The 27,412-nt window shown below is 45.4% G+C and overlaps 1 protein-coding gene across 1 annotated transcript in view; it reads right to left on the bottom strand.

The window, feature by feature from the left end:
* Window positions 1-27,412, bottom strand: part of LOC123749562 (uncharacterized) — an 89,763-nt gene that overhangs the window by 46,496 nt on the left and 15,855 nt on the right. The window contains exon 2 of the mRNA XM_069311032.1: window positions 15,255-15,324. Coding sequence (XP_069167133.1) covers window positions 15,255-15,260 — 6 coding nt within the window. The 5' untranslated portion in view covers window positions 15,261-15,324. The remainder of the gene's footprint in view (window positions 1-15,254; window positions 15,325-27,412) is intronic.

Genomic DNA, 27,412 nt, shown 5'->3' with positions numbered 1-27,412 from the left:
TAGTTTAAATCTATGACCTCTTGTTCTTGAAGTGCCAGGTCTCAGGAAATCTTCCCTGTCGATTTTATCAATTCCTGTTACTATTTTGTATGTAGTGATCATATCACCTCTTTTTCTTCTGTCTTCTAGTTTTGGCATGTTTAATGCTTCTAACCTCTCCTCGTAGCTCTTACCCTTCAGTTCTGGGAGCCACTTAGTAGCATGTCTTTGCACCTTTTCCAGTTTGTTGATGTGCTTCTTAAGATATGGGCACCACACAACAGCTGCATATTCTAGCTTTGGCCTAACAAAAGTCATGAACAATTTCTTTAGTATATCGCCATCCATGTATTTAAATGCAATTCTGAAGTTAGAAAGCATAGCATAGGCTCCTTGCACAATATTCTTTATGTGGTCCTCAGGTGATAGTTTTCTATCTAGAACCACCCCTAGATCTCTTTCTTTATCAGAATTCTTTAAAGATTTCTCACATAATATATAGGTTGTGTGGGGTCTATGTTCTCCTATTCCACATTCCATAACATGACATTTATTAACATTAAATTCCATTTGCCAAGTGGTGCTCCATCTACTTATTTTGTCCAGGTCTTCTTGAAGGGCATGACAATCATCTAAATTCCTTATCCTTCCTATTATCTTAGCATCATCAGCAAACATGTTCATATAATTCTGTATACCAACTGGTAGATCATTTATGTACACAATAAACATCACTGGTGCAAGAACTGAACCCTGTGGTACTCCACTTGTGACATTTCTCCATTCCGATACATTGCCTCTGATTACTGCCCTCATTTTCCTATCAGTCAGAAAATTTTTCATCCATGATAGAAGCTTACCTGTCACCCCTCCAATATTTTCCAGTTTCCAGAACAACCTCTTATGTGGAACTCTGTCGAAAGCCTTTTTTAAGTCCAGATAGATGCAGTCAACCCAACCATCTCTTTCCTGTAATATCTCTGTGGCTCGATCATAGAAACCGAGTAAATTCGATACACAGGATCTTCCAGATCGAAAACCATACTGTCTGTCTGATATTATATCATTTCTCTCTAGGTGTTCTACCCATTTAGTTTTGATTAGTTTTTCCAATACTTTCACTATTACACTTGTCAATGATACAGGTCTATAATTGAGGGGGTCTTCCCTGCTGCCACTTTTGTAGATTGGAACTATGTTAGCCTGTTTCCACGCGTCTGCTACGATTCCTGTACACAGGGATGCCTGAAAGATCAGGTGAAGTGGAATGCTGAGCTCAGGTACACATTCTCTCAGAACCCATGGTGAAACTCCATCTGGACCAACTGCTTTGTTCTTACTTAGCTCCTTGAGCATTTTTTCCACTTCGTCTCTAGACACCTCTATGTGCTCTATGTTGTTCTCTGGAATTCTTATTGTATCTGGTTCCCTAAAGATTTCATTTTGTACAAACACACTTTGGAACTTTTCGTTTAGTGTTTCACACATTTCCTTTTCATCTTCCGTGAATCTATTTCCCATTTTCAACCTCTGAATATTATCCTTTACCTGCAATTTGTTGTTTATGAATTTATAGAATAGACCTGGTTCTGTTTTACATTTGTCTGCAATCCCTTTTTCAAAATTTCTTTCTGCCTCTCTCCTCACTGCCGTGTAGTTGTTTCTCGCATCTTTGTATCGCTGGTATGTTTGGGGGTTCGGCCTCTTCCTGTATTGATTCCATTTTTGTGTCTTTTGGTCTCTAGCCCTCTCGCAATTTCTATTGAACCAATCCTGTTTCCTAGTTCTGCATCTCTGTTTTGGTATAAATTTTTTTGTGCCTTTATCATATATTTCACAAAACTTGACATACATCTCATTCACTTCCTTGCCTAGCATCAAGTCTGTCCAATTATACTCACTAAAAAAATTTCTAAGGTCACCATAATGTCCTCTCCTGAAGTCTGGTTTTTCAACTGCTTCAAACTCCTTATTTTCTTCCAGCTTATAACGCATTGCATACTTTATTCCCAAAAAGACATGGTCACTTTTACCCAAGGGAGGAAGGTACTGAATGTCAAATATCTCTTCCTCCTTCCTCGTAAATATCAAATCTAGCATGGAGGGAACGTCCCCTTCCCTCATCCTCATAGCTTGTTTAACATGTTGATACAAGAATGTTTCCAGGATGAGGTCTACAAATTTACAGGTCCAAAAATCTTCTGTTTTAGCTTCATATGCTTCCCAGTCAATGGATTTCAAGTTGAAGTCACCGACTATCAACAGTCGTGATCTATCGTTATCCGTTCTCGCTATAATCTCTCTCATTATTGTTATAAGACCTTCACGTTTACTATCTAGCTCCTCCTTTGACCATGTGCTGCTTGGCGGTGGACTATATGCATTTATTATCATTAGTTTATCATCCTCATGGCAGATCTCTAGTGCTATTATGTCAACTTCTTGTGGATTGGCAGTCATTATTTCCCTCACCTTTAGGTGTTCTTTTACCAGCACAGCAACGCCACCGCCTTTCCTAATTTTTCTGTCCCGTCTCCAAATTGAGTAGCCCCTTGGGAATATGACCTCATTTAAAATTACATCTTCAAGTTTTGTCTCCGTGAGTGCAACAATGTCTGGTGTCTGCAGCTGTATTACATCACTTAACTCCAGTATCTTCGATCTCACTCCATCTATGTTGGTGTATGCAATCTTCAGGAACTTGTTCCCCCTCTCCTTATTCTTCACTCCCCCTCTCTCTATTGATTTTGCTGGTTTGCCTTTATGTACCACTTTACTGGTTTGCCTACCCCTATCACTTTGTAGAAAAAAGAATTTATTTCTTCTTCATTCCTGCTCTCATTTAAACGTTTTGCCTCGGCGAGGTTCAGTTTCAGCTTCTCTCTATCTTCTTTTGAAAGATCTCGTCTTAACGACCACCCTTTCCCATCCTCATCACTTTGTAATTTTCTAGCATTCCTTAGTACTTCTTCCATCTGTTTGGCACCATTTAGGGTGATCCTCAAAGGTCGATCTTTCCCTTTTACGTACCTGCCTATTCTCCTGTAGTCGCACACATTCTCTATGGTTGTAAGACCTTCTACGAGGCCAACAATTTTATCTACTACTTTAGCTTCTTCTACAGCTCTTTCTGACCTAGATGTTATCGCCTTTTCTTTGCAGCCAAAAATGATCAGGGACTTACTCCGATCAACTGTGTTTTGCACCAACTTCGGGTTAGATGCCAATTCTTTCCTCACTTCTAGCCTAATGTTTGTTTTGTCTTGGTTGCTGCAGTGTTTGACTTCCTTTACTGCTTCTTCTATTTTTTCCTTCTCCTTGGCCACTTGTGCATAAGTGAGTTGCATATCTTTCTTGCACTGTTCTATTCCCTGTGTAACTTCCTCCATCTGTGCTGACAAAAGCTGTTTCTCCTGTTGAATTTCCTTGCCTAACCTATTGTAGTCATTTATGTTTAAATTTACTTTAACTTCTTCCAAAGCTATTTTTAAGAGTTTATTTTCTTCTTCCATGGCTTTGCAATTTGTTTCCAATTGATTCTTATCCTTGCGCAAGTCTTTCACTAAACCCTCAAGACATAAAACTTTGCTATTCAAATGGTCATTACTTTCTTTCAATTTACTAATTATTTCTACATGAGAGTTCACTATAGTATCTAAATTTACCAACTTGTTATGTAGACTGCTAATATCAATGCTTTCTTCATTGAATCCCTCAAAATCAAGCTCTGTTTTGTTTTTCCCCTTGCCAGTGGCCATCTTGAATGTTCTTCTCTGCACTGTAAACACTAGGGCAACTTTTTCTCATCCGATTTTTCACTTCCCTTAGCACTTTCCTGTTATTTCACCTATTTTTCAAGAGCACTATACCTTTATGTTCTCTGGGACACCACTCACTACCATCAACCTGTACTACAATACTTAGGATTGTTGAAATATGCTGGAGCTCCTCTGCTGCAAGTGTTGACCCTAGGGGTGTCACCTTTTGAAGTGGGAGTTTTGTGTGGGAGTTTTGTCGTTTATGACTGTCTCCCATTGAATGGTTGCAAGGTCTACATTTATTTTTTCCCAGTCGATCCTCTTATTGTTAAAATTGAATTGATTGAATATTTCTTCTCGCTTGTTGGGTCTCTTAGCCCTTAAAGTGCGCATCACTTCATATGAAGTGTAAATCGTTTTACCAGTCAACTGCGCTTCACTTCATATGAAGTGTATGGGTACCGCGCACGATTTGAATGGCCCGCGGTGTAGCTGGGGGTCCCATACGCTGCCCAGGGGCTCTAGTAAACAGCGGCCATTTTGAAAAAAAATCCAGCTCACGCTCCGATGGCATGGGAGGCCTCAGTTTAGCGAGAGTCACCATGGCGAGCGCACGGTCAAACGCCTCACGAGCACGCATCACTCAGTCCCTCACCCCAGAGCAAATAGCCCACGAATTATTCTCTGAAGGTGAAGAAAGTGTGTTTGACGATTCAGACAACGATGAGGATTATACACAGTTGTCGGGAGATAGTAGCAGCAGCAGTGAAAGTGAGAATGACCGCCATGCCATGGCGAGGCCTATACGCTCTCCCATGCCTCCTCGCCCATTTTCTACCCCAATTCTACCACGACCTCACAGTTCCTGTGGATATTTTCTGTTTGAGGGTGACGAGTCAGAGGGAGGTGACTCCTTTTCTGGGTTTAGTGACTCAGATCAAAGTTTTATTGAGCCTGTGGCTGGTACCAGTGGTGTAACTGGGCGAGAAATTGTCGCGTCAGCAGCATCTCGCCCAGCCAAGCGCCACCGCATGGCACCATATGAGGGACCAAGACCCTCGTGTTCACGTGCACCCACCTCACGTGCACGTAGCCGCCATGCTTCTCGCAGACGGTATTCAGCTCCTGGTCGCCGGTATGCATCGCTTCCTCGCCGTCTTTCCTCTGCATCTCGCAGGACGCCTGGTGTACTTGAGTGGAGTGATGGTGACGATTTTATTCCTAATATTCCTCACTTTGACGATAAAGATGTAGGGATTACAAACCTTTTCCCTAATCAAGGTGAGGACATGGCTGAGATGGAATATTTTACAGCATTCTATGATGAACCACTCATGGAATACATTGTACACCAAACGAACCTGCATGCTGCTTACCTGATTGAGAGGGAAATCACAGAATTTTCACGACTGCAGCGTTGGAAAAATACCACAGTGGCGGAAATGTATGTGTTTTTGGCACTCTGTTTGTTGATGAAGCACTGTCACAAACATGCAATAAATGACTATTGGAGCAAGGACAAGACAATACCAACAACTTTATTCGGGAAATATATGTCACGAGACAGGTTTCAGATACTCCTCAGGTGTCTACATTTTGGAAGTGTTCAGGACCGAACACCTGATGATAGACTGTGGCGAGTGAGGCACTACATGAACGATGTTATTGGAAAATTCAGAGATTTTTACGTACCAGCACAGAAGCTGGTGGTTGATGAATCTCTCATACTTTTCAAGGGACGTGTTCCATTCAAACAGTACATTCCCTCAAAACGAAACCGATTTGGCCTGAAATTTTTTGTTCTTTGTGATTGTGAGACAGGATACGTGTTACACATGATTCTGTACTCGGCTAGTGATGTAGACATTCCCGGTAACGACGAACATGGATTCTCGGGGAGTGTAGTGAAGACCATCATGGCTCCGTGGATGAACAAGGGACACATTTTATACACAGATAATTACTATACAAGTCCCTTGCTAGCTCGGTTCTTGCTAGAAAATAGAACCGGATTGGTTGGTACAGTAAAGCCACAACGAAGGGAAATGCCTGTGTTTGACAACGACATTGCAGTTGGTGAGTGTCAGAGAAGGAAAAGTGATAACATTCTGTCAGTTCGGTGGAAAGACAAAAGAGAGGTGAACTTGTTGACAACAATTCATGATGGAACAATGGTGAACAGTGGGAAAGTGAGCCATAAAACAAACGCACCACTATATAAGCCAGACTGTGTTTTAGACTATAATATCAACATGCGGTTGATTGATAAATCAGACATGATGATTGGCACTGCAGAGTGTGTGCGGAAGACATGTAGGTGGACGAAAAAAGTGTTCTTCCATCTTGTGGACATGAGCATGCTGAACTGTTTCAACATGTACCTTGTGAGAACTGGACGTAAGCCCACTTTCCGTGACTTTGTATTTGATGCTGCAATACAGTTATTAGGAAAGTTTGCAAAAGATGTCCCAGGTATTCAGCGGCCCATCATAAACCCACTGTTGCAGCATGCTGGTACTCCACGCCTCGCTCACACTGAAGGCTTCCTAGCACACAAACTTAAGTATTTGCCACCTGGTGTGAAGCGTGCAATAGCCCAACGTGATTGCTTGGTGTGTAAAACAACGACACGTAGAGACAAGAAACGGAAGCTTGTGCAAACATGGTGTGAAACGTGTGGTATCCCATTATGTGCTGTCGACTGCTTCAATGACTACCACAGTCTAGAAATCTTCTAAGTGTGCTTCAAAGTGTGTATAGCGTGTGCGAGTGTGTAAATATGTAAACATATAAGCAGAACATATAATATAATAGACTGTAATGACATATTATATTGCCGTAATTGAAAACATTTGTGTGCGCCTGTGTATACTGAAATATGCAACAATTATTGATACAAAATATGTTCAAACAGTATTTGAAACACAATTAGTGAAAAAAGATTAGATAAAATGCGCTTAGACATTGTAAATAAATAGCGCGAAAATATATTTGTGGCAACTCTGGCTGTTTGAGGACCGCGCGCAACATCTCCCGGGCGTGTACTGCATGAGCGACCATGCAGATTGTGACGTCATCGCAGAGCTTCTCGGCTCTATTGCAACAAAAGTAAGTACAATAGAATTTTTTTTTTATTTTTCCCGTGATCAGTGAACAGAACTTAACAGATTAGCAAAAAAAAAAAAATTTTTTTTTTTTTCAAAATGACATGCGCCTGTGTGGATAGCAGGATATTAGACCCCGAGCATGTTAAGGGTTAGACCTACTACCGTTATTTATGTTAGTTCGCACTTCAATGAGCTTATAGTCTGAGTATGAAGTATCTGAGATTGTGATGTCTCTGATTAGTTCATCATTGTTTGTGAACTAATGATGAACTAGAAAACAAGTCTAGAAAACTAGAAAACAACAAAAACAGACTAGAAAACAAGTCTAATGTGTTTTCGTTCCTAGTTGGTTCTGTAATCTGTTTATTGAGCGAGAATTTGTCACAGAATCTCAAAAGTTCTCTGACCTGTAGTTGGTTATTTCCGGGTCATTCCCTGCTATGATATTTGTGTTTGCCATTCTCCATCTTAGACTCGGTAAATTGAAATCTCCAAGGAAGATTAACTCTTTTGCTGGCCTGGCAAGCGACCTGGCACACACTGCAACGAAGGCTGAGCATTGGCCGTGAGCGCACAAACCACACTCAAATGTTTATACAGTGTGACCTCACTTGAACGAGGCGTAGGCGTTATATGAGGCGAGGCCGATTCGTTTCACTGCGGAATTCGTTCTACCCGTCAGCCCCAAGCTGTCCCTCCCCTTCATGTGAAAATAACAAAGGTCCTACATCCACTATCAACAAAACAAAAAATCACAGAAAATCTATTTATTATGTATTTATCATTTTGAACATGGCACATGATAGAACAATCAATTGTAAACAATTCCATATTAAAATCAAAACTATGTGACTGTTATTGGTGGCCGCAAATATGATGTAATGGCCAGGATTTCCATAAGCCAACTGTATCAGTCTACATAAATAGTCATAAACAATTCATTTATTTTGAAGTCTTCATTTTCACTATGGCATTTGATAGAACAATCATTTACAAACAATTTGGATTAAAAATTCTACATATATGAGCATTATTGAATCCAAAAAAGCAAAATCACATAATTTTCTCAACAAACTGAAGAAAAGGGGTGGTTGGTGGGCCGCCGGTGGTAGGGGAAGGAGGGTCAGGGCTGGCCGCCGGTGGTAGGGGAAGGAGGGTCAGGGCTGGCCGCCGGTGGTAGGGGAAGGAGGGTCAGGGCTGGCCGCTGGTAGTCAGGTGCGGGAGGGGAGGGGAGGGGGGGGTTGTAGCATGTTGGTGGTATAGGAGTGAGGGGGGGAGGGTGGCAGCCAGACTGACAGGCCTTGGGCCAGACCAGGCCTCAGGCCAGGCCTCAGACCAGGCCTCAGGCCAGACCTCAGACCAGGCCTCAGGCCAGACCTCAGACCAGGCCTTGAACCCAGACCTCGACGAAACTCGACCCAATGTTTACTGCATAGAGGCTAGCTGCCTCCTTACCCCTCCCTCCCACCCCAATACATCCCCTCACCACTGACCCCACACTTTATTATGAATTCTTCATTTTGACTACGGAATATGGTAGAGCGATGCATTACAAGCCACTGAAATGGTAAAATTTTCTCTCCTAATTTTGTCAAAAGCAGCAAGTGAGCTTAGTATCGAGGCAGGCAAGTGCTGCAGCAGTCAGCTGGCGTCTCTACTCACCCTCCTTCTCTGACGCCTTTCCACCCCCTAATACATCCTCTCACCACTGACACCACAATTTATTATAAATTGTTCAATTTGACTATGGAATATGATAGAGCTTTGTGTTGCAAACAACTGAAATGGTAACATTTTCTCAGCTAATTTGGTGAAAAGTAGACAGTGAGTGAACTATCGAGGTGGAGCATGGAGGCGCCAGCCACGTGTTGCCATTTACATGATAACTCGAGCCAGAGCTCTCCACTGACACAACCTGCCTCCCCTGACACCACTATTACTCCATCTTCCCTGACAACTTCCACCACTGACACAACCAGCCTCCCCTGACACCACTATTACTCCAGCTTCCCTGACAACTTACACCACTGACAACCTGCCTTCCATGAGAATAACTTACACCACCTGCCCCCCCTAACAATAAACCCTAACTACTGACACCACTTGCCCCCCCTGACAATAACTCTCACCAATGACCCTTGATACCATTTTATCATCCTTCAACCATTTATCCCTAGAAACAATGGGTAAGCATAATAAAACACTGTATAACTGTTTACACTTTGGCTAATCATAGATGATGACAGCCACCTCCGACGCTCGGTCTCGGTGACTGCTTGGATGAACAATCCTCGCTTAATCAAACATTTGTATGTTCCACTGAACATTTAGTACCTAATTCAATTTGTTCGGATCTTCTGGGAATTCGCTAGAACGGGGTTCGTTAGTGAGGATGAACTGTACTCTTTTCAGCTTTCTAACCTCAATTTTCATGCTACGTCATTCATTTTGCTATCAAACTGTTCACAATATAAAGGGGCACATTTAAAACCAGTCCCATAATATTCGGACAATAAATGGGATTTTTAAAAATGCATTAATTGATGATGGCATTACCTTCATCAGGGACTCAGCGTGTTTTGGTTTTATGATGTCGATACCCTCATCAGGCAGCGAAACCCCTGATATTATTAGTTGGTTTTTGTTAACCCTTGGGCTGCTCTCTTGCGATATTAGCCTGCAACACGTTATATAAAAGTGTTCATGTGTGTTTCCTGATCACAGAAAAATAGAAAATAATTTGTGACATATTTTGACCACAATAGGGCGAGGAAGTCTGGCAAACGTGAGGCGTTGACAGAGTAATCGTCGGAGGCAGTCAGCTCCACCCGAGCTGTCAGGCGGGAGTTGCCACAAAAATATTATTACTTAATTATTTCAATGTTTTTTATTTTTTTTTCTGTTTTTTTTCGAGTAATATTATTCAATAGTGTGTAGTGTGATATATTTATATAATAAAATGTGATCCATCGCTATACTCAAAAAGTATTGTGAGCATATTAGTGATTCAATTACAGTGCATCCTCACTCTAACGAACCCTACTCTAAAGCATTCCCGGATAATCCGAACAAATTGCATTTGGCACTAAATGTTCAGTAGAACATACAAAAATTCATTTGTGTTGTTCCACTGATGGTGATGACCTAGGCCGGTATGGCAGGGCTGTGAGAGCTGTGTACTGTACATACTCTCCACATCGTTCACTTCAATATCTGTATCACTAGTATCAGACACCTGTCTTAGGTCTTTTTCCAGATTTGAGTTATCAAAATCACTGGCATGCTCATCTTCAAGGAATATGCCCTGTATTTCAACATCAGAGAGTGTTTTCTCAAAAACATGGCCAACTAGAGACTGGGAGCTCAATATGGATACATACAAAATGGTTGCTACCTTGAATATGAGCCTGCCCACAACCGTGGGGAATGCTGGGAATTTTTTTCAAGCTGGCAAACACCTCAGGAATCCATCTTGTACCCAAGTTTTGAACCCTACAATATATCTACGAGTGCCTTAACCACTGTGATGCGCCGAGTTTATTGTGACATTCCCCGTGCACATGAAATTAAGTGTTCCCCAAAAAATGTTTTTTTAACCCTGAACATGTCTATGTAAAAATAAATACAAAATTTCACTTACTTTGGCTGTGGGGACGTGGACAAGGTGCGCTGTGACGTCATCATGGCTGGTCGCCCGTACCAGAAACAAGCGTGCAGGCCATTCAAGCATTGTGAGTTGCCATAAATATATTTTCAATTATTTGTTCTATGTATTTCCAATGCGGTTTTATTAGTTTTTTTTATTGTATATGACGCATATTTTTGTTATTTACAATATGAATACAACAGAACGTTCATAATGTTCCATGGAACTGTGATACTGTGAGTCAGTAATGTATCCACAATGTTTATTGTTGCAATATTACTTGCTAAAAATTCACTAAGATTACACTATGTATAGTTTCACACACTATTTACACACTAACACACTGTATTACACAATCAGTACTTCGGAAGTGAGTAATAATCAATGAAGTAGTCCAGGGTACAAAGCGCGACTTTGCTCTCGTTGCACCAGGTACAGATAGATTTTCGCTGTTTCTTTGTTCTATGTGCTTGCAAATAACGCACTCATGTACACCCTTGGCTTTAGGACTTGTAAGTGGTATGTAGCCAAGCTCGTAATGCGTAAGGTAGTCTTGAAAATATCGCTTTGTAAGGTCCCTGACTGGAAGATTCAGTCATTTATAGCAAGTGTCAGTCAATCTAGAAGAGATTCAGCCATTCTGGAAGAGATTCAGCTAATCTTGAAAATATCTATGGAAAACACCACCATGGAAACCGCTAACACTGTTCATCTATGCTACTTGTATCAGATGCATCATCACTGAACCCAGAAAATGATTCATCTATGTATCACCTATATAAATTGGAGATGGCATAGGTGGGCATGGGTGGGGTTCACAGCTACAACTGGATACGCTCGCTGTATCACCCTAATAGGTGCGGTATCACTTGCATCCGACCTTTGTGTTAGGTCCTTATTGCGCCTAGCTTCATCAATATCATGACCCTTATGTTCTTCAAGCTATAAGGTCTGAATTTCCCCGACAGAGAGCGATCTTTCAATACTGCGTCAGACAGGTGTTTGGGAGCCAGAGGCGCGTGCACCACCCCATGGTTACTCACTCAATACTAACCCAGCCAGCAGCCGTAGGACATTCTGGGAATTTTTTTCAAAGAAAGCTGCCTCTCACTGGAGGGTCCCAAGAGTTCATTTTGTATCCAACCTACCGCGAGCGTGTTTTGACCGTGTACAAAAAAAAAACTTTTGTCGGTGGGGACAGTTATTGGCGAAAAGCATTTGTCGTTTGGCACAGTGCAGTGGTTAAGGTGTTATGCGCACCCCTTGATCGAGCGAAATTAGGCGCTAATGCATTTCAGAGGGTTAATACACTCAACAAAACTGGTTAATAATACCATGACTAATACAATCAACATCACTGGGTAATGCCAATATGATGAATACACTCACCATCACTGGGTAATGCCAATATGATGAATACACTCACCATCACTGGGTAATGCCAATATGATGAATACACTCACCATCACTGGGTAATGAAAACACCAAGATTAACCCTTGTGTGCCTCCGGGCTATTTAGCATTTGTTACCCACAGGCGCATACCAAAAAAAAAAAAAATTTTTTTTCTTCCTAACCTGTTAAGTCGTGTTCCCTGACCACGAGAACAAAAAATTCAATTGAACTTACCAATGACGTAATTGAGCCGACAAGATGGGCGATGACATCACACCATGCATGATCGCTCATGCACGGTGTGTCCCAGAGGCGTCGCGTGCGGTCTTCAAGCAGCCAGAGTTGCCACGAATTTATTTTCGCGGCATTATTTACAGTGTCTAGGCCTATTTTATTAGTAATATTAGTCACTAATTGTGTTGCACATAATGTTACATCACAGTCATTGTCAATAAATGTTACATACATCGAGTATACACATGTGCACACAAATGTTTTCCATTACGCCATTATATTATGTAATCACAATGTTCATTATTATATGTACACACAAGCACGCACTATGTACAGGTTTTTGCACTATTATTGCACATTTAGAATTCTTAGAGAGTGGTAGTCGTTGAAGCAGTCGACAGCACACAATGGCACTGCACACACTTCACACCATGTTTACCCCACTTTACGTTTCTGTACTCTCCTTTTTGTTGTTTTACATACTAGGCATTCACGTTGACCTATTGCACGCTTTCCAGCTGGTGGCAAATGTTTTAGTCAGTGTTGCTGAAAGGCTTCCATGTGAGCAAGCCTGGGTGTTGCAGCATGCTGCAACACTGGGTTCATGATTGGTCTTTGTAGGGAGGGAGCCGAGCGGACAACACGCTGAACTTGTGATCCTGTGGTCCTGGGTTCGATCCCAGGCGCCGGCGAGAAACAATGGGCAGAGTTTCTTTCACCCTATGCCCCTGTTACCTAGCAGTAAAATAGGTACCTGGGTGTTAGTCAGCTGTCACGGGCTGCTTCCTGGGGGTGGAGGCCTGGTCGAGGACCGGGCCACGGGGACACTAAAGCCCTGAAATCATCTCAAGTTAACCTCAAGATTGTATGCCAGGGACATCTTTACCAAACTTTGCTAATAACTGTGTTTCAAGTGTAAAAGCAAACGCACGGAAACTAGGTTTACGTCCAGTTTTCACCAGATACATATTATAGCAGTTCAACATGCTCATGTCAACATGATGGAAAAACACTTTTTTCGTCCATTTCAATGTTTTCCGCACACACTCGATAGTGCCAACCATCATGTTAGCCTTATCAATCAAACGCATGTTGATATTGTAGTCAAGAACACAATCTGGCTTATATACTGGTTCTTTTGTTACACAGTTCACCTTGCCACTGTTCACCATTGTACCCTCATGAACGGTTGTCAGCATGTTCACTTCTCTCTTGTCTTTCCACCGAAATGAGGGTATTTGATCACATTTCTGTAGCTGGCACTCACCAACTGCAAGTCTACTGTCAAACACTGGCATTTCCCTCCTTCGTGCCTTTACTGTGCCAACCAATCCAGTTCTATTTTCAACCAAAAACTTAGTTAGCAATGGACTTGTATAGTAATTATCTGTGTATAAGATGTGGCCCTTGTTCATCCATGGTGCCATCAGTGACTTCACCACACTACCCGAGAAACCATGTTCGTCGTTACCGGGAATGTCTACGTCGCTAGCTGAATACAGAATCATGTGTAACACGTATCCTGTTTCACAGTCACACAGTACAAAGAATTTCAATCCAAATCTGTTTCGTTTGGAGGGAATATACTGCTTGAATGAAACATATCCTTTGAAAAGCACAAGGGATTTGTCAATCACCAGCTTCTGTGCTGGTACGTAAAAATCTCTGAACTTATCAATCACTTCATTCATATAGTGCCTCACTCGCCAAAGTAAATCATCCTCTGTCCAGTCCTCATTACTTGCAAAATGCAGACACCTGAGGAGTATCTGAAACCTATCTCGGGATATATATTTCCCTAAGAAAGGTGTTGGAATAGTCAGATCTTTGCTCCAGTAATCTGTAATAGCGTGTTTGACACAGTGCTTCATCAACATACATATTGCTAAAAATGCATACATTTCACCTACATTGGTGGTTTTCCAACGTTGCAATCGTGAAAATTCTGTTATCTCTCTTCTAATGAGATGAGTCGCATGAAGGTTCGTTTGGTGTACAATATATTCCATGAGCGGCTCATCATAGAATGCTGTAAAATAATCTAATTCACTCATATCCTCTCCATTATCAGGGAAAAGCTCGGTAATCCCGTCTTTATTGTCAAAGGCAGGAATTTGAGGAATAAAACCAGCACCATCACTCCACACTAGTACACCTGGTGTCCTGCGAGACGCAACAGGGGCATGACGGCGAGGAAGCGATGTACACCGTGGACCAGGAGCTGAAGCCCGTCTATGCACAGTACGGCCGCTACATGCACATAAGGTGGAAGCACGTGAACATCACCACACTACCCGAGAACATCACCATCACTACACTACTCTTGGTGCCTCATGTTGTTCCATGCGGTGGCGCTTGGCTGGGTGAGACGCTGCTGACACGACAAATTCTCGCCCAGTAACACCACTAGTACTGGCACCAGGCTCGGTAACACTATGTTCTGATTCCACTTCACTAAAACCAAAAAAAAGAGTCACCTTCCTCTGACTCGTCACCGAGAATATCCTCAGACTCTAAATAAGCACATGAACTGTGTGGTCGTGGGTGAATTGGAGTAGACACTGGGCAAGGTGGTATGGGTGAGCGTATAGGCCTCGCCATGGGAGGCCGTATCTCATTTTCATTGTCCGTGCTATCATCGGTCAATTGTGTGTAGTCTTTATCAATGTCAGAGTCATCAAAATCACTTTCCTCACCATCAGAAAATAATTCACTGGTTATTTGCTCTTGGGTGAGTGATTGTGTGGTGCGCGCCCCAGAAGCATTCGGCCGTGTGCTCAACATGGTGGCTGCTGGGTAACTGATGCCTCCCACGCGATGGTAGCGTGAGCTGGATTTTTTTACAAAATGGCGTCTGTTTACTATAACCCCTAAGCAGCGTATGGGAGTCCCCTCTACCCTGCGGGCCTTTCAAATCTTGCGCGGTACTCCAATGCATCATATGATCTGGAGCGCAAGTTACTGCAAGTCCCTCAACCCATCATATGATGTGTTGTGCACTTAAAGGGTTAATACACAAAGCATCACTAGTTAATGACAACATAATAAATATACTTACCATCACTAGTTAATGACAATATCATGATACACACACGCACACACACTGGTAGTACAGTAAGAATAAAATTGTCCTTACCATCATTAATGGGCAGAAGTTGTGTTTGCTATCGTCCTTGGTAGCCGAGCACAGATGGAAGCAGTATTACCTATTAGGCAAAATAAAACAAATTATGGTTTCTATGACTAAATTTTTCCCATCAAAACATAGTAAATTTTTAGAAAAATTTAATAATTTTTTTTAGGTATTGTGCTTTGAGCAAAAGTAAGGGGGGCATCCAGCAGTAAGGAGGGCAGCCAGGAGTAAGGAGGGCGGGCAGGAGTAAGGAGGGTGGGCAGGAGTAAGGAGGGTGGGCAGGAGTAAGGAGGGCGGGCAGGAGTAAGGAGGGCGGGCAGGAGTAAGGAGGGCGCGCAGGAGTAAGGAGGGTGGGCAGGAGTAAGGAGGGCGGGCAGGAGTAAGGAGGGTGGGCAGGAGTAAGGAGGGTGGACAGGAGTATGGAAGGTGGGCAGGAGTAAGGAGGGTGGGCAGGAGTAAAGAGGGTGGGCAGGAGTAAGGAGGGTGGGCAGGAGTAAGGAGGGTGGGCAGGAGTAAGGAGGGTGGGCAGGAGTAAAGAGGGTGAGCAGGAGTAAAAAGGGTGGGCAGGAGTATGGAAGGTGGGCAGGAGTAAGGAGGGTGGGCAGGAGTAAGGAGGGTGGGCTGGAGTAAGGAGGGTGGGCAGGAGTAAGGAGGGTGGGCAGGAGTAAGGAGGGTGGGCAGGAATAAGGAGGGTAGGCAGGAGTAAGGAGGGTGGGCAGGAGTAAGGAGGGTGGACAGGAGTAAGGAGGGTGGGCAGGAGTAAGGAGGGTGGGCAGGAGTAAGGAGGGTGGGCAGGAGTAAGGAGGGTGGGCAGGAGTAAAGAGGGTGGGCAGGAGTAAGGAGGGTGGGCAGGAGTAAGGAGGGTGGGCAGGAGTAAGGAGGGTGGGCAGGAGTAAGGAGGGTGGGCAGGAGTAAAGAGGGTGGGCAGGAGTAAGGAGGGTGGGCAGGAGTAAGGAGGGTGGGCAGGAGTAAGGAGGGTGGGCAGGAGTAAAGAGGGTGAGCAGGAGTAAAGAGGGTGGGCAGGAGTATGGAAGGTGGGCAGGAGTAAGGTGGGTGGGCAGGAGTAAGGAGGGTGGGCTGGAGTAAGGAGGGTGGGCAGGAGTAAGGAGGGTGGGCAGGAGTAAGGAGGGTGGGCAGGAATAAGGAGGGTAGGCAGGAGTAAGGAGGGTGGGCAGGAGTAAGGAGGGTGGACAGGAGTATGGAAGGTGGGCAGGAGTAAGGAGGGTGGGCAGGAGTAAAGAGGGTGGGCAGGAGTAAGGAGGGTGGGCAGGAGTAAGGAGGGTGGGCAGGAGTAAGGAGGGTGGGCAGGAGTAAAGAGGGTGAGCAGGAGTAAAGAGGGTGGGCAGGAGTATGGAAGGTGGGCAGGAGTAAGGAAGGTGGGCAGGAGTAAGGAGGGTGGGCAAGAGTAAGGAGGGTGGTCTGGAGTAAGGAGGGTGGGCTGGAGTAAGGAGGGTGGGCAGGAGTAAGGAGGGTGGGCAGGAGTAAGGAGGGTGGGCAGGAGTAAGGAGGGTGGGCAGGAGTAAAGAGGGTGGGCAGGAGTAAGGAGGGTGGGCAGGAGTAAGGAGGGTGGGCAGGAGTAAGAAGGGTGGGCAGGAGTAAGGAGGGTGGACAGGAGTAAGGAGGGTGGGCAGGAGTAAAGAGGGTGGGCAGGAGTAAAGAGGGTGGGCAGGAGTAAGGAGGGTGGGCAGGAGTAAGGAGGGTGGGCAGGAGTAAGGAGGGTGGGCAGGAGTAAAGAGGGTGGGCAGGAGTAAGGAGGGTGGACAGGAGTAAGGAGGATGGGCAGGAGTAAAGAGGGTGGGCAGGAGTCCAGGTCGAGGGAGGGGGTAGACGTACCGTGCGCGCTCCGTTAAAATCGTGACATTAACAAGGATTCGTAGGACTACTGCCATGGATTACTGATTACAGACATAACAAAGTGCATAGTGACCCGCTGGAAAATTGAAAATAGTCATTAACAATAGAACTTTGTGTTAAATAGAGAATAAACGGGAGACCACGTGTGAGCCAGTGAACGAGGCTTTGTGTACATGCGTGTATTAGGAAAAAAAAAAAAAATAGTGAACGGTGATTCGTGGAACAGTGATGTGGAACGGGTATCACAACAACATATAAGTTGGAAGTGAATATTATAAATATAGAACACTAGAAATATAGAATAGTGGCAAGAGGCGGCATCAGTGGTTATAAATCGGGTAACTGGAAACTGGTGACATCAACCTGGGACAACAAGAGGTCACCTGTACTGACCGGGGGACCAGCCTCGCTACCTACGCTAAGTACCTGCCATAAAGTTTGAACAAAATAACATACATAATATTACAAATATACGATATACATATAATATTAAACATATAAATATATATACATATATATTGTTACAAATATACAATATACATATAATATTATAAATATATAGATATATGCAACAAAACAAGGCAATATGGGGGTAAATAAACAAATTTGTGGCCACTGTAACAACTTCTTAAAGACGAAGGTAACGGGAATTGAATGTTATATCTGTAAGACTAGATTCCATTCAGCTTGTACAGGAGTGAGTAACACTACGGCACTGAGAGCTGGCCACTTGCTCTGGGTGTGTAAAAATGACCTGCCAGCTTGGAATATCCTAAAAAACCTTCTAGATAACATGACGCATGAACGGAAAACATCATTCATTGGAAGCCTACCAGCCATCCAGATGGAGTGGGAAAGGAACAACAATTCTAATATACAAGGGGCGGAGGCTATAGTCAGGGATGAAACTGAGGCTGAAACTCAGGAAGTTGTAAACTCTGACTCAGTAGGCCAGGATGTAGATGACAGTAAACTAGAAAGTGTACCAGACAGCACTGACAGCTCGATAGGTACAGACACCACGACGGTTCTCGATAGAGCAATTCAGAACAGAAGGACAGACTTATGCAAATTTTATGCAAAGGGCATATGCAGACATAGATATGCTGGTAATAAGAAAGGATTAGAATGCAGTTACCAACATCCCAAAAAATGTTTAAATATGCTTAGGAAAGGTGAGTGTCGATTTGGATCAATATGTAGGTTTTTCCATCCTGACATGTGCCAAACCTCACTGGAGGACAGAAAATGCTATGACCTTAGCTGCCCACACTTTCACGTGAAAGGCACGGAACGCTACCGGCAAGCAGGATAATGAATTTGGAGGAAACTCTATAAATTTTTTATACCAGACCGGCAGAGAATTCAAAAGGAGCAGCATGGAGAGTGTATGGAACTGGATGCCAGATCCACTTGCATTCCAGAATTACAGATACAATTACCCACCGAAAGGGAACTACAACTACGACAGAAAACTGCCCTACAACAATCAGTACTGGTCAGAACAAACTCATTATGTCCACGATTAATGGACGTGCCGAAAAAGTCTCCCATTCAAACTATCACTAATAGAGTAACCTCATTCATCTTTGCCAACATACAAGGACTGAAAACAAGAACAAACAACAAAGTACAGTTCATAAATGGCCTCCTCACGGAGTCAAATGCAGTATTTGGAGCTTTCACAGAAACCCATGCAGGGGAATTGTTGGACAGTGAGATCTGGATTCCAGGATATAACCTATACAGGTGTGATAGGAAAATTAGGTCACATGGAGGAGTGGGTTTGTATATTAGGGAAGACCTTGTATGCTCGGAGCTCCTAAACGTTACAAATGAGGTGGTAGAGGTACTGGGATTAAAAATAGAGAAAATAAATTTAGTGATTATACTAATATACAAACTGCCAGATGCAACGGCTGAGGAATTCACAGAACAGATAAGCAAAATAGAGAATAGCCTTGATAATTTGGAGAACCCGATACCTGATATTATCTTCCTAGGTGACTTCAACTTGCCTAGTCTCAGGTGGAAAATAGCAAACAATAATATTATACCAGGAAATCTATCAGGACCTAACCAACCACAGATTAGAGAACTACTTAGATTCTGTGACAAATTTTCACTCAATCAGCAGATATCGGAGCCAACGAGAAATGAAAATATTCTAGATCTGGTCTTTACGAACAATGAAGACATTACGATATCAGATACCACATACTCAGATCACAAACTCATTGAAGTGCAAACGACCATCAATACTCAGAATAGACCTAAAACGTTGATAAAGCGAGAGGGGCTATTCAGTAAATTCAATTTTAATAATAAAAGGATAGACTGGGAGATAATAAACAGGGAACTTACAAACATTCCATGGGGAACTGTTCTAAATAATACAAGTCCTACAGAAGGAATAGAAAAACTGACTTCAGAAGCGTATCAAGTCTGTCTGAAACATGTTCCTTTGAGGAAAGCCAGAAAGAGATCTAACGTAGAAAGAGAACGCAGACGACACTATAAACGCAGGAAAAAATAACGGAACTGCTTATGCAGACACGAATTTCCCGTCAAAGAAGGAATAATTTAAATAGGGAGATTGAAGAAATCGAGAGGAAATTGAAACACTCATATGAAACTGAAAAAAGGCAGTTAGAACAGAAAGCAATTCAGGAAATAAAGAAAAATCCAAAATATTTCTTCTCATATGCGAAATCAAAAGCAAAAACCACTGCCAGTATTGGACCTATTCGTACAAGTGAAGGTTCATACACGGAGGATGACAAAGAAATTAGTGAAATCCTAAAAAAGCAGTATGAGGACATGTTTAGCACTCCAATAAACAACATGAAGGTGGAAGATCCAGACAATTTCTTTATGCGGGATATTCAAACCCCTGTAAATATAACTGATATAAACACGAGCGCACTAAATTTTGAAAAAGAAATTGAAAACATGCCCATGCACTCGGCCCCAGATCCAGACTCATGGAATTCAATATTTATAAAGAAATGCAAAGTGCCGGTAGCACAGGCACTCAGTATAGTGTGGAGGAAGAGCTTGGACACGGGGGAGATACCAGATGCACTTAAAGTAGCAGACATAGCCCCTCTACACAAGGGAGGGAGCAAAGCATTGGCAAAAAATTATAGACCAGTTGCACTAACATCGCACATCATAAAAGTATTTGAGAGAGTGATTAGGAGTCAGGTCACCAATTTCATGGAGACCAATGACCTTCACAACCCAGGCCAACATGGATTTCGAGCGGGAAGATCGTGCTTCTCACAGCTACTTGAGCACTACGACAAAGTCACTGAGGCATTAGAAGAGAAACAGAATGCTGATGTGATATACACGGACTTCGCAAAGGCTTTCGATAAATGTGACCATGGCGTGATAGCACACAAAATGAAGTCAATGGGAATAACCGGTAAAGTAGGACGCTGGATACTCAGTTTTCTGTCAAACAGGACTCAGCGAGTAACTGTCAACCATATAAAATCAAGTCCAAGTGCAGTGAAAAGCTCTGTACCTCAGGGTACAGTCCTTGCACCGCTGCTTTTCCTTATTCTCATATCAGATATAGACAAAAATACAAGTCACAGCTTCGTATCATCCTTTGCAGATGACACAAAAATCAGTATGAAAATTACCTCGGCTGAGGACATTGAAAAACTTCAAGCTGATATTAATAAAGTTTTCGACTGGGCATCAGAAAATAACATGATGTTTAACAGTGATAAATTCCAGGTACTCAGGTACGGTAAAAATGAGGACCTTAAACATAATACAGAGTACAAAACACAATCAAATGTACCCATAGTAGGAAAACAGCATGTAAAGGATTTGGGAATAATAATGTCTGACGACCTAACGTTTAAGGAGCATAACCAAGCAAATATTGCGACAGCCAGAAAAATGATAGGATGGATTACGAGAACTTTCAAATCCAGGGATCCCATCACAATGGTTGTACTCTTCAAGTCACTTGTGTTGTCCCGTCTTGAGTACTGCTCAGTACTCACTTCCCCCTTCAGAGCAGGAGAGATTGCTGAAATAGAGGGAATACAGAGAACATATACGGCACGCATAGACGCAATAAAGCACCTAAATTATTGGGATCGTCTCAAAGCCCTCCAAATGTACTCACTAGAAAGAAGACGAGAGAGATATCAAATAATATACATCTGGAAGATACTGGAGGGCCAAGTACCAAATCTACACAGTAAAATAACAACGTACTGGAGTGAACGACATGGAAGAAAATGCGAACAAGCCTGAATGGAATAGAACCAATGAAGAGCAGAGGTGCCATAGGCACAATCAGAGAACACTGTATAAACATCATAGGTCCGCGGTTGTTCAACGTCCTCCCAGCAAGCATAAGAAATATTGCCGGAACAACCGTGGACATTTTCAAGAGGAAACTAGATTTATTCCTCCAAGGAGTGCCAGAGCAACCGGGCTGTGGTGGGTATGTGGGCCTGCGGGCCGCTCCAAGCAACAGCCTGGTGGACCAAACTCTCACAAGTCGAGCCTGGCCTCGGGCCGGACTTGGGGAGTAGAAGAACTCCCAGAACCCCATCAACCAGGTATCAACCAGGTAACCAGGAGTAAGGAGGGTGGGCAGGAGTAAGGAGGGTGGACAGGAGTATGGAAGGTGGGCAGGAGTAAGGAGGGTGGACAGGAGTATGGAAGGTGGGCAGGAGTAAGGAGGGTGGGCAGGAGTAAAGAGGGTGAGCAGGAGTAAAGAGGGTGGGCAGGAGTATGGAAGGTGGGCAGGAGTAAGGAAGGTGGGCAGGAGTAAGGAGGGTGGGCAGGAGTAAGGAGGGTGGGCAGGAGTAAGGAGGGTGGGCAGGAGTAAGGAGGGTGGGCAGGAGTAAGGAGGGTGGGCTGGAGTAAGGAGGGTGGGCTGGAGTAAGGAGGGTGGGCTGGAGTAAGGAGGGTGGGCAGGAGTAAGGAGGGTGGGCAGGAGTAAGGAGGGTGGGCTGGAGTAAGGAGGGTGGGCTGGAGTAAGGAGGGTGGGCAGGAGTAAGGAGGCTTGCCATGAGTAAGGAGGATGAGCAGGAGTAAGGTGGGTGGGCAGGAGTAAGGAGGGTAGGCAGGAGTAAGGTGGGTGGGCAGGAGTAAGGAGGGTGCGAAGGCAACCTGTCCTCCTAAAAAGAACGTCGCTTTTGGCCGTTTGCCCGTATGGCCGAATTTGGACGTAATTTGAAAATTAAAATAAATTTGAGATTTTTTTTTCAGCAACAGTAAGTTAAGGGTCCTCTGATAGGTTAGGTGGGCAGGAAATTCTCATAAAGTTTCAAAACGGTATGAAAAACGTTAATTTAAAGTGTCCTCTCATAACCTCTGCGCATACGCCGGACGACTCAAATAGAAAACGGAACAGAATGTCACTTTTGTGAGTCGATTTCATTTCAAATTACGTCCAAATTTGGCCATAGCGCGCATACAAGCCAAAAGTGACGTTATTTTTAAGAGGACGGGTTGGGGAAGGAGTAAGAAGGGTGGGAAGGAGTAAGGAGGGTGGGCAGGAGTAAGAAGGGTGGGCAGGAGTAAGGAGGGTGGGGCAGGAATGGGGAAGGGGGTATGGGCGGGTTCTCGGTTGCCACCCCTCCCCTCTCTACAGCCTACAAACCACGTGCGTTAACCATTAAGCTGCTACAGCCTGGGCTGTAAATAGGGGCTGTAAAAGCTGGGGCTGGGCAAAAAATATATGAATTAAGTGAAAATTAATATTAAATGTTAGACAAATCTCCAACTTATTGGCATAAGCATCATGCAAGTTTCATCCCAATATTTTCGAAAATGTATTTTAGACAATTTTTTTTTTTAAAGGAGAACATTTTGTTGATAAGGAGAACAGCTCCTATTAACTGGAACTGAGGGATAATGCAGTAATAAAGAGATGCAAGCACTTGTACAAAGAAGAAGAATAGTAGCAAGAAGTGTCCACAAAGTGGATATGCAGCTGGTGCCTGTATAGCATTGCTGAGTAATACATAATAATACCAATAATAATGAGTATGTTATCATGCTCTATTTTGTTATATATCATAAAAATGTATTGCCTAATGTTAATATCTGTTACTGTCACCAATATCCAAAAAACCAGCATTGAATGTAATGAAACGCCATTTTCTGGGTGAGCCCCGGAGGCTCCCCGGAGCTATCCATGGCTGATATGGATACCCTAACTATTTTGCATCAGTCGATGTGGGTGGAGTTCTAGGCCTACCGAGGACCACGAGCCAGAACCTGGCCCCCTCAGAGAGGCACGGGGAGCAATGGTCCATAGAAATGCACATGTGATTTGGAGCATTCTATATCTGTCATCGACCGGGACAGGCACCCAGAAAGGTAAGCGCCACAAAACAAACCCCTATTCTGGTTAACAACAAAAATTGACAAACGAGTGGACAGAACTCCCCCAGGAAAACGAACTAACAAGCATGACGTCACGCGAGCTGCGCCGCATGTCTGCGCAGCTCCCCCCTCCCCGGAAGGGGGAGCCCCAGACCCCCGCGCCGGCGATCCCCACCCCAGTTCTGAGGCTGGATATCAAAACCGCGAAAAGAACCCGCCGACCGGAGGGAGGGAGGGTGCCAGGGAGCCTCCGGGACTCACCCAGAAAATGGCGTTTCATTTCATTCAACGCTGGTTTTCTGGGGGGAGCCCCTACGGCTCCCCGGAGCTACCTCACCAAAGACTACCTAAGAAAACAAGGGGACATACCCGGGCGGCAGTCGGTGAATCACTCCACAACATGAAGTCGAGACAACAACCCAAGGAATATCATTCGCCAGAAAAAGGGGAGAATGGCCACAGACGAAGAAACCTATGATCACGACCATAGGAGCCAAAAACCACTGCGCCTGAGAAAAGCAAGAAGCTCTGCCACACGACCCCCAGAGGCGAATGCCAACACAAAAAGAAAACCGAGGCAAAGCAAACCTGACCCCAAGAAGCCACAACCACCAAGGAGAAGAAAAACAGGAGAGCACCCTGTCCAAAGACCAGGACGACACAGGCAGTGCATAAGCAGGCTGGAGGTGTAACAACGTATGATACAACCTGCGAAACGGCGCAGAAGGAATATCGATACCGAAAGCTAGCAGCAGAAACCAAGGTGCCAGACCCAGGAACGGCCCCAAGCGCCACTACATCCTCCGCAAGCCAATCCTATGACAGCCCCAGGAGAGAAAAAGAAAACGCAGGACCAAAACGAAAATGCCACAAGTGTGCAAGTCCACCTCCACAAGTGCAGCTGACAGGGAAGGAACTCGCATAAGGAGCCGCCCCGCACCAACATCCCGCAGAAGGGCAAGAGCGAAAAGACTCATTAAGAGGAGCAAAATCGCTCCCAGGAAAACTAGTAGCGCCGAGACAGTGTGAAGAGAAGAGATATTCACAAAAGAACAAAAAGGCCAACACCCAGGTGCTGCCGGGAAGAGGACCCACAAGCCCTAAAAAGGACCGGAGGGAAGCTCAACCGAATGACAACAGACGCACCAGAAAACGGGAAGGAGCAAAACCATCCCGAACCTTCGAGAACAAAAAGAAGCAAACACAAAGGACAAAGGCCCCAAAACCCTGTCGCACCCGAGACCAAAAGTCATGCAGAAACCCCAAGAAGAGAGGGACATGACGGAAGAAGGCCCGTCCCGGAAAAAAGGGGCGAAGATCATAGAAAAGCACCCACCAACAGGACGGAAACAACGGGCACAACGGACAAGGAAACCGAGCCCAGGGAGGGGCCGACGCCCACAAAGCACATGCGGAGAGGGGAAACGGAAAACCCAACACTACAAAACTGCAAGTCCCCCCCCCCCCAGAGGGGTAGAAACACCCCAGCGGGGACCAACGGGGCCTGAGGCCCCCTCACGTGAGCCCCACCCCAGCCCCGGGAACCCACCCTGCAGGCCCCGGGGCCGAGCTGTCCCCTCAAAGCCCCAGCGTAAAAAAAAAACCCGAGGCAACCGTGAAAAACACGAAGGAAGGGAGCCCACTAGGCTCTGGAACTTGAACCAAAACCGGAGGATAGGCGAGGGGCGAGACGAAGACCCCAAGCTAATCCCCAGCCAGCACAATGAGGCGAGGACAAGACAGTGAAACCAAGGAACATAGAAAAACCAGGCCCGGCACAGCAAGAGCAGCAAGGAAGGAGAACCCCAGAGGGAGCACGGAAGGGCCGAACATAACGTCACAACCAACCCCGACTCGCAGCTGCAGTACCAAAACCGCAGCAAAACGTCACCACACTCCCCGAGGAAGCGACAGGGAAGATAGATAAATCGTACACGAGTGGCACACAAGGGGACACAGGCGGAAACCGAGCACCCAACTGAGCCACAGGGACGGAAGAAGAAACGTGTGCAGTGTAACAGGCAATCAAAGGAACACATTAGGCAGCACAACATGGGCTGACCCCATACACAGACAGCCCCAAGAGCAGAGATGAGAGTGCCCAAAAAGCACAGAATCCGCCCGACAGGCAAACGACAGGGGAGAGGCAGAAACAAAGAGCCAGAACCCAACCTGCAAACACAAGGAGGCGAACACAAAACCTCCGACACAGGAAAACTTACTACCAAACAGGCACCCCCACCGTTGCACTGCGGAACAAGGTGGAGGCGGGGCCCCGAACTCAAGCAAGGTTAGACAAGAATAGGAGAGGGGCAGGAAGAGTACAGGCAGGAACCGCCTCGGAAGGGACAAGAGGCCACCCGCAGACACCCGTGAACCGAGGAAGGAATCAGGTGGAGAGAACAAGAGCTGCCCAGTATGGGCTAATAGCCCTGCAGTAGGCACCTCGGGTGATACGGTCCACGTTCTCAAGTACGTATGTACACCTATTCCTACTCCCAAAAACAAAAACAGCGTCAGGACGAAGGAGACGCCAAAACCGCACCAACTCACCAGCAGAACATAAGCCCTGAAGGGCCATGACGCAAGCGTTCGAGTCCGTATCCGCCGGAGGCGGCCAGTGCGCCCATGCTGGAGAGGAGGGGAGCAGCGAAGGAGGCTCCCCACCCTAGAACGCAGGGAAAAAACCTCATGATTTCCCCACAGCGGCACCCCAGAACAAAGAAACGGGGCACGGATTGGATTAAGAAAAGAGCGAGAGGCAAAGCCCCCCGAGAGAATTGGAAGCAGAACACATGTGCACACCGCCCGGAACCAAAACAAACTCCCACAGCGCATGCGCAGGACGCGAAAGAAAGTAGCCCAACAAGGCGAGAAGTAGCTCAACCAGGCGTGAAGTAGCCCAACAAGGTGAGAAGGAGCCCAGTAAAGCGAGAAGTAGCCCAACAAGGCGAGAAGTAGCCCAACCGGCTACAAGGAGCCCAAACGGCGACAAAGGAGCCCAAACGGCGACAAAGGAGCCCAAACGGCCACAAAGGGGCCCAAACGGCCACAAAGGGGCCCAAACGGCGACAAAGGAGCCCAAACGGCGACAAGGAGCCCAAACGGCTACAAGGAGCCCAACCTGTCCAGAACAGAAGGAACCAGTATGGAGGCAAACTCTGTGACACGCAGGAGGAAGCCGCAAAGGCCAACCGCACCACAGGCGAAGAGATGCGGTTAGCCGAAAACCCTCTGAAGACGGAACTGAAGAAGCCACAGGGACACAGAACCGAACCTGGGGAGGAGCAGAACCCAAGCCCAAATTGTACACAGAGGGGGGAAAGAAAACCCCACTCCTCGCAACAGGAAGCCCCGCTCAGAAGGACGGAAATCCAGGCGGGGCGCAATGGAGCCCAAGGCCCCCAAGGCTGCTCCTCCCCAACCCCAGGAGTCTCTGCACCAGGCCCCGGGGCCGAGTTGACCTCCAAAGCCCCGGCCTCACAAGAAAAAGCCGGGGCAGCTGAGAGAGCTGAAAGAGAAGGGGCCCACTGGTCAGACCCCGGAGCATCGGCCGGAGAAACAGACTCGAATGCCTCCGCAGCTACCCCGGACGGGGCAACCTCCGAAACTGCCCAAGTCTCAGAACCTCTAACCCCGCCCCGACCCCGAAGCCTGCAGATGCGTAGGGGCCGGAAGCAGGAGGGGGAAAAACAAGGGGGACGTGGAAGGAACCAAGGCCGAAGTGACCAAAACCCCCCAAGTCTGGGTCCCTACACAAGCGGGGCAGCATCGGGGCGTCCGGGGAAGCGACAAACCAGACCATGTTGCAACATCCTACCCTGCAACGCGCGAGCTGCCTACACCCACGGGAATTCATCAGCAGACTGGGTGAATGGAGTCACGAACAAGCAACAAAGCTCGTAGGACTCAAGGGTCGAATGTGTCACCGACCCAAC

The sequence above is a fragment of the Procambarus clarkii genome, chromosome 69, assembly GCF_040958095.1.
Source record: "Procambarus clarkii isolate CNS0578487 chromosome 69, FALCON_Pclarkii_2.0, whole genome shotgun sequence".
In the NCBI taxonomy this organism is placed as follows: Eukaryota; Metazoa; Arthropoda; class Malacostraca; order Decapoda; family Cambaridae; genus Procambarus; species Procambarus clarkii.
This window is presented reverse-complemented; position numbering and strand designations above follow the sequence as displayed.